General features: G+C 34.9%; 1 protein-coding gene across 4 annotated transcripts; it reads left to right on the forward strand.

Annotated features, from left to right (window-relative positions):
- Positions 1-5,615: 5,615 nt before the first annotated feature.
- Positions 5,616-9,361, forward strand: LOC108458251 (uncharacterized oxidoreductase At1g06690, chloroplastic). Of its 4 annotated transcripts, none has more exons than XM_053027301.1 (11): positions 5,616-5,683; positions 5,821-6,091; positions 6,555-6,646; positions 6,726-6,766; positions 6,895-7,059; positions 7,142-7,164; positions 7,293-7,364; positions 7,458-7,625; positions 7,955-8,037; positions 8,111-8,173; positions 8,829-9,361. In XM_053027301.1, the coding sequence occupies exons 2-11, from the start codon at positions 5,869-5,871 to the stop codon at positions 9,012-9,014; spliced, it is 1,116 nt and encodes a 371-aa protein (XP_052883261.1). In that variant the 5' UTR covers positions 5,616-5,683; positions 5,821-5,868; the 3' UTR covers positions 9,015-9,361. The 4 variants fall into 4 exon arrangements, with proteins under 4 accessions (XP_052883261.1, XP_052883262.1, XP_052883263.1 ...); XM_053027302.1 differs by having other exon boundaries at positions 5,661-5,679; XM_053027303.1 differs by lacking the exons at positions 5,616-5,683; positions 8,829-9,361 and adding an exon at positions 8,422-8,608 and having other exon boundaries at positions 5,690-6,091.
- The last annotated feature ends 1,095 nt before the right edge of the window (positions 9,362-10,456 follow it).

Genomic DNA, 10,456 nt, shown 5'->3' on the forward strand with positions numbered 1-10,456 from the left:
TGAGCACTAATTTAGGACTTATCTACTGAACTAGTTTTGCAATTGTTAATGATGGATATGGAATCCTTTTCCACTATTACATCTGTTAAACCCAACTCAATCCCTATGAGCACAGCTTTGAGACAGGCGAAGGCTTCTGCATCAAAGGCCGAGCCAACCATCACGTGCAGACGAGACTTGGAGACCAAAACTTCCCCTTTCACATTTCGTACCACAATCCCCGAAGCCTACTTAAAACCCTAGCAGTCAAACGGGGCATCAAAATTGATTTTAAGGAGCTGCCCTAAGGTGTTTTCTAATTCTCATTCTCACCAACAAAGGTAGTCTTTTTCTCTATCAAACAATCGAGTTCTCCAATGTAGTTTTTGATGAAATTAGCTACTCTTATACCTGAATGAGTTTTCCCTCCATGCAGGTTTTTATTCCTGTTTAACCAAAACGATCGCAAGCCACAACCAGAAAAAGGTCTTTGGCGCTTTGTGCATCTTCCAAATACCCAAGTAAGCCATTCAAAAAAGTTCATATGTTGCCTTGTAATTACCCATTCAAGCTTTAAAATTTTTTATGTTTCTACTGAAATAGGACATTCTCCAAAGACATGTCATAAGGTCTCTAATCATACCTTACATCTGGGATAGTTTTTACTTTAAGTCAATCTTTTGGTATATAAGTTGACCATCGTGGCGATGAAATTCCAAAACACTCTCCATAGCATTATTTTAATTTTGTTGGAAAGTTCTAGATTCTATAGTTGTTTGTAGAAATGTTGTGTTTTAACTTATAAGTCATTAAAAGTAGGGTAATGTTCTAAGTCTGTAATAATTTATAGGCACTTCGTACCGAGAACACACTCGAGGGCTCACCGCGCCATATTACCATGTCAATATGCTCATCCATCACAAGTGGAATCTACAGGATTCTATCTGCATCATCCGTCTCAAGGGTATTGCGAATAACCTCCTTCTTCCATACTCTATTAGTACTATCAATTAAACAACCAACATTAGATAAATTTGTATTATTAATTTGATTGTGAATATATAATTTACTTCCCTAGGCAGCCACGCATCCTCGTTGATTAAAATACTTTCCCCGTATCAACCCTCTAACCCAGACCGTCTTTAAGGAGACATTTTGCCGCCAAAATACTTTTCCAAGTATACAATGGTGCACACCCTAGCTCCGCTTGTAAAAAAGTTGGTAGATAGATAGTATTTGGCTTTTAGGACCCGCGGTAATAATGAATCGTGTTGATCAATGAGAAGCCATCTTTGCTTAGCAAGTAAGGCCACATTAAATTTCGCCAAATTCCTAAAACCCAACCCACCATCCAGGAGACCTTTGAACCCATGCCCTTTTTTCCACAAATACTTGGCAATTATAACCTCTATTTATCCACATAAAGTTTTTGGTAAAGAAAGCACATCATGGAATATGTAGGGATCGCTTGCAAAAATGATTTGATGAAGACTTCTTTACCCCTTTGTAACAAAAACCACAAACCCTATCCATAAATTTTCAATCGAATTCGATCCTTAAAGGAGCCTTTCTTGTTCTTACCTATCAAATTTGGAAGACCAAGATACTTCTCAATATCGTTCGAGCTCTTCACCCCCCAGCAATTTCATAACAAGATATCTATCAACCTCCGAAGTATTAGTATTAAAAAACATTGTGGATTTTTCAAAGTTCACACATTGGCTAGAACACAATTCGTACGTACTCAGAATTTCCTTTATCTTCTTAGCTTTCATGGTTGTTGCTTTTCCAAATAAAATACAATCATCTACAAAGAGGAGATGACAAATCTGTGGACCTCTCCTGTTTGTTTTGGCATATTTGATTTCCCGCTCCTCTTTGCCGAATGCATAAGGGATGAGGGTCCTTCACTACAAATCAAAAAAAGGATAAGGCTAAGCAGATCCCCTTAATGAAGACCTTTGAATGGTTTAAAATGTTCCCCTTTGCACCCATTTAAGATGATCGAATAGGAAACTGAAGTTAGATACCTCACAATAAACTCTACCTAAGATTGCACAAAACCCATTCACTCCATATAAGCTTTAACAAATCTCATTCCACCCTATCATAAGCCTTACTCATACCCAGCTTGATTGTTATGTGCCCTTTTATTCCAATTCTTTTATTCTTCAATGTATGCATGATTTCATAAGTCACAAGCACATTACTAGTGATTAAACATCTTGGAACAAAAGCACTCTGTGCATTATCAATACATGCATCCAGAACATGCTGAAATCGATTAACCACCACCTTAGCAATCACCTTATAAAGAACATTGCATAGACTAATAGGTCTAAAATTTTCCATATTTGTAGGATGTGAGGTTTTGGGTATCAACACAATATTAATGACATTTAAAAATTCCAAATCCTTACCCTCATTTAATATTTCCAAACAGAAAGAAGTTACCTCTGAACTTACGATGTGCCAATACTTCTAAAATAAAATCACTGGGAAACCATCATCATCATGAGCCTTTGTAGGACCTATCCCTTTCAATGCTGCCCAAATCTCTTCATCAGTGTAGTTCGTTGTAAGCAACAAATTTGCTTAATCAGAAATGCAATGATCAATTCCTGGTAAGACCGATTCCATATTGCTCACCCCTCCGGTTGTAAATAACTATTGGGAAAATCTCTTAACTATCTTTCGAATCTCTTCCACATCACTAACTTCTTCCCTATCCTTGTTCCGCAAGCTTCTTATAATATTAGATCTATTTCGTTGAGTAGCAAAATTATGAAAAAATGTCATGTTTTTTTATCCTTCAATTTCAACCAATAGCACGCGTTATTTGCTCCCAATAAGCCTCCTCTTTATCAATTTCCAAATTAAGATGTATCTTCATATTAATGATTTTAGCCAAAGTCTCATTAGTCCTATCCTCCTCTAACAAGCTTTTCAATTTTTTACTTAAATATTTTTTGAGCCCCACCTTTCTTTTACGAATCTTAAACGCATATTGAGTCAATCCATGTCTTAAGTTTTCTAATTTATCTAATGTCAACCCCAAAGATGATCCCCAAATGTCCTTAATCATCATTTCAAATATTTCTTTCAATATCCACCATGCCTCAAACTGAAAGGGAGCCTTCCTTGTCTCCCTGTACCCCTGCTCTATATGAATGAGCAAAAGACAATGATTTGAATGTGAGTAAGACAAGTGTTGAATACGAGCATGTGGGAAAACTGAAAACCATTATGTATTTGCAACCCTCTTGTCAAACCTTTCCCTTGTGTTTGTTTCTGGTAAGTTTCCTCTTTCCCATATAAACCACAACCTAGAGAACTCTATATCCAAGAGTCGACACTCGTCAAAAACTTTTCGAAAAACCTCCATTCTTTATTCATCTATTAGCACCCTTCCCTTCTTCTCAAATGAGTACAAGATTTCATTAAAATCCCCAAAAATAAGCCAAGGATGAGTCTGAGTCCTTCCTAATTTTCGAAGTAAATTCCAAGTACTACACCTTTCAGTAGTAAAAGGTGCTCCATAAAATCTTGTGAAGTACCATTCCTTGTCAACTTGATTCTCCTTAATCAGAGCATCAATATGATTTTTAGAATAGCTTATAATTGTAACATGAACATCTCCTTTCTATGCCAATGATAACCCACCCCTTGAACTTTCTGCCTCAACATCAAACCCATTAATAAATCTGCAACTCCTCCTAGCCCTATCCATATGTCTGCCATCAACTTTCGTATCCATGAAAAAGACCATTTGAGGATTATGTTGCTTCAGCATGAACCGAAGCCTTCTTATTGCCTGTGGACTCCCTAATCTATGGACATTCCAACTTATGATTTTCATTGAGTCCAGTTGGCTTGCCTATGGGTAACCGTCGATCCTAATTGAGAAAAAAACAACTAGTTGTTCTTGAGGAGTCTTCAAATACTAATGATCAAAACCATCTCCTCAAAATCCTCCCCATTTTATAATTATTTTTACTAAGAGAAGAATTTTTAGTTTCATCCTCTATAACTAAAAAAACCCTTCCTCTTACTTGTCACGCTTTCCATTTGGACATCATCAATCTGCACAGTCCTTTCCAATCTCTTCCAACTTATTCTTTTGTGCTTTTCGGTCTTTTCTGTTGCTATTGCACCCAACCTATTCAGATTCTCATCTTTCCCCCAAAACTGCTCAATCCTTAGATTTGAGACATGAGAATCAGCTTTTTTAGATTTAATTTCTGTAGAACAACGTTGGCTAGATGGCTTAATTTCCTTAGGATTACAGAACAAATCCGTAGGTCGCATTTCTGTCAAAAACTCCACCTTTTGCAGGATCTCCTCCACATGATGAATCATTGTCGACATCTTACTAAGGGTGATGTCTTTTTGAAATTTGACCTCCGATGTTTCCATCTTCACAGTCTCCCTAATATATGAGCATTGTGTCATAGATTTTTTTTATTGAGAAACTAAATTGCAGACATTCTTTACCTACTGAAGTAAATTCAGCTTTTAGCGCTAGTGAGTAAGAGAGGTCATCTTCCAGCTTCTCTTCCCCCGAAATTGAGATCTTAGTACAATCTTTCACAGCATGACCCGTATGACTACAACCAAAGCAAACATTCGGTAGGTTTTCATACTTAAAGGAAGCCATACTTTCTCTTGATTGCCAGTTGTAATAAAAGTTACCATTCGTAGCGGTTTTTGGACATCCAACTGAACTTTCAAACGGCAAACATTGCTTTTTATCTCTGATCGCATTACTCCTCCAAAAGTAGAAACCTATTGCGTGCATAAAATCTTTCTTTTCACACTCTAGTGGACAATGACCAATTTTGAGCCAAAATAGGGAGAAAACCAATTTAATATTTCTCCTTTCTGTAGCCTCCTTCAGTCTATCAAAAATAATCAATTGTCTTCTAAATAACCACGGTCTTCCCTCCATGATCATCTCCAAATCATCCTCATCTTCAAACGAGATCTAAAACAGATTTTGCCATATCACTTAGATCTCAAATTTTTTCCTAGTCTTCCATATACTCTTCAATTGTGCACGAAGACTATTCGGGTTATACGATTTCCTCGTCCACATAGAGTTTAACAACGATAGGTTACTATTCGTTATAATCAAAGAACTCTTCATCGTCAACTGTACTAGTTCTTCTGCTAAGAGAGAGCTCCCGTCCCTTACCATACCGAGAAAAGTCACCACCCTACTCCAACCTAACCACAACAAGTATTGTTTCTCTGGGACACTAAAAAAGGGCACTCTTGACTTTTTCAATAATAATGATATTTGAAATACTTGATTTTATAATATTAGAAATCACCATACCCATAATATGAAGAAGTAGAGAAAATAAATATTTAATAAATAAAAATTATATATAAAAGAAAAATATATCGAACAAATTAATTAACATTAAAATATATTTAACATAACCATAAATTTAGAAAAAATGACTTAAATTTTTTTTCTAATTCATCCCATAAGTTTTGAAGGTAATACATTTTTTTACTTCCTTTTGTATAATTATAGTATTATTATTCTTAATATTTAATTTTTTATACAATATTTAAAATTAATATGTTTTCTCTAACTCATTTAAGAAAATAATGCGAATATAAATACTAATATCGGCCGAGCTAATATTAAATGAAGTATTTTGACTTTATTGTGGATACTTTCTAAACTACGTAGGTGTGTCAGTAGTTGTGGATTTCGTTTCATTTTTTTTTTCTGTGGATACTTCACTTTCCACTGGATACAAAAATTTCCCAGCAAAACTAAATAATTATATATATTTTAAAAATAAAATAAAATCTTATTTGTGTTAGGAATTGCAAGTACAGAATTTGCCCTTGAGTTCCAAAGGAATATCATCAATGGCCATGAATGTTAGCAGTGCCTGTTTCTCAGTTTTCAGTTGCAAGAAACCCAACCGAATAAGAGCGGTTGCTTCCGAGGATTTTGCCACTACTGCTGCTCTCAAAATAGATACAGAAGACAAATTGAAGTTAGGAGGATCGGAGCTCAAAGTGACAAAGCTCGGAATCGGAGCTTGGTCTTGGGGTGACACCAGTTACTGGAACAACTTTCAATGGGATGGTAAACTTTTACATTTTTCAGCTCATTTTTCTTTGATTTTTTGCTTATTTTATGGTGTTTTGTGTAAGTAATTTCATAAAATGAAAATAATAGAATAATGGGTTTTTTTCTTCTTCTCTTCCCCCCCTCCCCATATTTTAATGTAATTCAGTGTTTCTTGCTTGTGTATCGTGTTTTTATGGTTCAAAATTTAAAAGGTTGTTTGATATCTAGAATTTGGATTATTTTACTCTTTTTTTCTCTCTAATTAAGTTTATATATTTGTAGGCCTTGTATACTGGCAGGTTCTTGGATTAGAATTATTGATTTTGTATTCTTCCAATTACTAGGTTTAGTGTTAGATTTGATTTGTACAACTGCCACAAAGTGATGTGTTGAGAATGTTCTATTTGGAACTCTTGGTCTGCATTTGTTGCTTATGCTTTCTGCATATCTGATTGATTTCTACTTGCTGTGGAAGCAGATCAGAAATTGAAGGCTGCTAAGGCTGCTTTCAATAAAAGTCTTGATTGCGGTATTACGTTTTTCGATACAGCTGAAGTTTATGGCTCTCCGGTAAAACACGAGATCATCTATAGATTGATTTATTTACTTTATTTATGGAAGAATACCGTTGATGATTCCTTTTTCACAGCTCGCCTTAGGTGCTGAAAATTCTGAAACTCTACTGGGAAGGTATGTGTCTTGAATTTTATTGAGGACAACGGTGTTATTTTAAAATCTCGCCAAAGGTGGAATTAGCTTGCTCTAGTTTAGTTATCTGCTGGCTTACTCTTCTAACAAAATACATTGTATATTTAAAGATTTATAAAGGAAAGAGAAAATGATAATCCCGGTGAAGAGGTTGTTGTTGCAACGAAGTTTGCAGCTTTGCCTTGGAGGTTTGGTCGTCAAAGTGTCATCAGTGCACTCAAGGATTCCCTTAATCGGCTTGGCCTTTCATCAGTAGACCTTTATCAACTCCATTGGTCTGTAGTCGTAATGCTTTATAGGATTTATTGATTGTATTTCTTAGTAATTCATCACAATTTTTCTTCTATTGCATTTCAGGCCTGGTATATGGGGAAATGAAGGTTGTTCGCAATGCAACGCCCACTATTTCATTGAAGAACCAGACTTTATATAAGCTAGTACAATTGGATGTTTATGCAGCCCAATCATGTTGAATAGAAGCTGAGTTCATTGAAAAATGATTTTTCAGGGTATATTGATGGTCTTGGCGATGCTGTTGAACAGGGCCTAGTGAAGGCAGTTGGCGTCTCAAACTACAGTGGTAATATTTCTGTTGTGAATTACTGATTGCAACAGTTCTTATTCCTACTTATACACATTGTAACTATCATAATGTAAAAACTCCTTGCTTCAGAGAAGCGACTTCGTGATGCTTATGAAAGGCTCAAGAAGAGAGGAATTCCTCTAGCTTCGAACCAAGTGAATTACAGTCTCATATACAGGTTACCTGAGCAGAATGGAGTAAAAGCTGCTTGTGATGAGCTCGGGGTCACGTTGATTGCTTATTGTCCTATTGCACAAGGTCATGTCCGTCTTTTTTCTTTTTTTAGTTGCTTGTTTATATTCATTTAAGTGCGAGTCTTTTGTTGTTTGCCATGATACTGATGTAAAGAATTAACAATATTAAATATAAAATCGAGCACGTTAAGGGATGTGGATTTGGAACTACTAGCATTCATTTTAAACAACACTTTTGCATGTGCAAGGTCGATTATCCACCAAAATGGGATGATGTAGTACACAAAGTCAAATAACCAGAGTTTGGAAACAAGAACAAATGTTAAATGCATAAACTGAGTCTGGCATATATATTCTTTTTAACACAAGTAGGGTGCCATATCTTCTTTTCAGGTGCCCTTACCGGGAAATATAAACCAGAAAATCCGCCATCTGGACCTAGAGGCCAGATTTACACTCCGGATTTTTTAACTAAGGTATGTCTCTTGAGTGTTTTGTATCCCAATTCTAATTTCAGACTTGATTGCTAAGGTCTTTTTAAATATACAGCTCCAACCTCTCCTTATCAGAATTAAGGAAATAGGAGGGAATTATGGGAAAACTCCAACACAGGTTTGTTCTTGTTCTTTTGCTTGTGTGTGTGTATATATATATATATATGCTTACATCTGTTGATAGATCTGCCGCTTCAATATTATGGTCATATTAACAGCACTTAGCAAAAAGACAAGTGCATTAGAAACTCGATATTTCATGTGCTGCCCATTGGACAACCAACATCTTTAGGCATTAGGCTTTGATGGCGTTTTCTTTTCATTGCACAATATGTGACTCAGCTTAATTACAACCATGGGCACTAGTCCGTCTACAACAACCTCATAATCATGGCCTACACCAGCTGGGAAAATCTTGGCTCAAGTTGGTGAAGTAATTGGCACAGAAGTTGTCTTCTTTAAAGTATATTTGATTTCCATGACCCATTCCTCGACCAAATAGCATATGCAGTCATGCACTAAGATCACAATGAGATGAGAAAAAACCACAAAGCTTTGTAAGTGCTTTAAGTCCTCTTTGATGTCATTATCCTAATTTGGTATCTATGTAGCATCTCCTCTGTAACTTTTAGATACACATCTGGAAGTTGTCACAAATAGGTGGAAACAGGCTGTTTTCTTCTCATGCTTTTTTCATCTCGAGTTGCAACTACTCGATGGGTTATTTTAAAATGTGCTGAGATCTTTTATGAAATGAGCTTGTTTTACTACAGGTGGTGCTCAACTGGTTAATAGCACAGGAGAATGTTGTGCCAATCCCAGGAGCCAAAAATGCTGCACAAGCTGAGGAATTTGCAGGTGCCCTTGGCTGGAGACTAAGCAACGAAGAAGTGGACGAGCTACGCTCACTGGCATCAGAGATAAGTCCTGTTACCGGTTTTCCTGTGGAGAAGCTGTAATTCTTTTTGCTCCAATTAAGGTTGACTTAATTCTTGAATGTTAAACATAGAATGAATAACTCATATTCTAGTATTGGTTCCTTTGATCCTCATCGTTTGGCCCATTGGTCAAGGGTGTTTATTCTCATACCCAATTTATGGGATCAAATAATGGGAATTGTCTACTAGTGGTGTGTGGGGGAATGATTTCTACAAAAAAAAAAAGAGTAATGGTTCCTCTCTCTCCCCACCCTGGTTGTAATAGTACCATGTAATGTATGTATATCTTTGTGGCAGTCCAGTCAAAGAAATTCAATCCGAGTAGCCTTACCATTTATTATAATGTATCAATTAAAGTTTAAAAAGGACACATTTGTCTCCAATTCTGAAGAGCAAAACCATGAGGTGTTTATGGCATGGTACAAATCTATAAGCTTTAGCATATGGAAGATTCATAAGCAGCCATGGAATAGCTTAAGCTAGATAAACTCATTTCCCAAGATTTTTTTTAATTAAATAAAAATTGAATCCAACACTGAATATAGTGTTTTAGGCAATGCATTTCTTTAAATCAAACAAATAATTTGATCTCTCAAACCCAAAAAATAGTCATCCTTGAATGCTTTATATTAAGTCAAAGTTATGTCAACCAGATTTCCATTTTATTATTTCTGAAAGTTACAATAATAACAAATTACAAAACTTCCTTTTTCATATATTATGACGCTATGAATTTCAAATTTTTAACAAATGATATATTTCTTGGTTTATAAATTTTACTTTTTAAAAAAAGTCAAATTAATAAACAAATTTATTTTCTAAATTAAAAAATAAATAAAATTCTTGTCTTCTACTTCTGAGCCTTACAATGTATGCTTGCTTGGTCCAATTATCGTCACTAGTGATAATTAGACTGAAAGATTTTCATTTTTAATATGTTGTTGAATTTTTTAATAAAAGTAAATTAAAAAAAAAAATCTGGTTAGGTTGGGAAAGTTGTGGCTGACAAAAGTATGAAAGTTGGGTGTATCCAAGGCATGGCCAAATGGAAACAAATCCACCAACAGCAGTAGAGAGAGAGAGAGAGAATCTGTCTTGGTTTTCATAGCTGAAAAGGACAACAAAAATAACACCCTGCTCCATTATGCTCAACGAGTGATGGGTTGAGGTCAGGCGAATTCAGAAAAAAATTTCGGTTGAAATTTAATGGTATAAAAATATAATTTTATTATTTAATAATTTATATTTTTATAATTTTTAATAATTAAATTAATTTTTATTTTTATTAAAAATTAAAGTGTAATATTATTATTAATTTAAAATTTTATAAATTATAAAATAATTTAAATAGAAAAATTTTCGTTTTAGGAGGTTTGTCAAGGATTAAAATAAATTGATCATGTTGTCATTTGTTAAAACAATTAAAAGAAATTAAGTTCATTTGTTAATAATTTTTGTCATTG

Source organism: Gossypium arboreum, chromosome 4, assembly GCF_025698485.1.
Source record: "Gossypium arboreum isolate Shixiya-1 chromosome 4, ASM2569848v2, whole genome shotgun sequence".
Lineage (NCBI taxonomy): Eukaryota > Viridiplantae > Streptophyta > Magnoliopsida > Malvales > Malvaceae > Gossypium > Gossypium arboreum.

Coding starts and splice junctions, on each gene's coding strand:
- LOC108458251 (XM_053027301.1), top strand. CDS start 5,869: ATGGCCATGAATGTTAGCAGTGCCTGTTTCTCAGTTTTCAGTTGCAAG. Junction 6,647..6,725: donor CTGAAGTTTATGGCTCTCCG/GTAAAACACGAG, acceptor CCTTTTTCACAG/CTCGCCTTAGGTGCTGAAAA. Junction 6,767..6,894: donor TCTGAAACTCTACTGGGAAG/GTATGTGTCTTG, acceptor GTATATTTAAAG/ATTTATAAAGGAAAGAGAAA.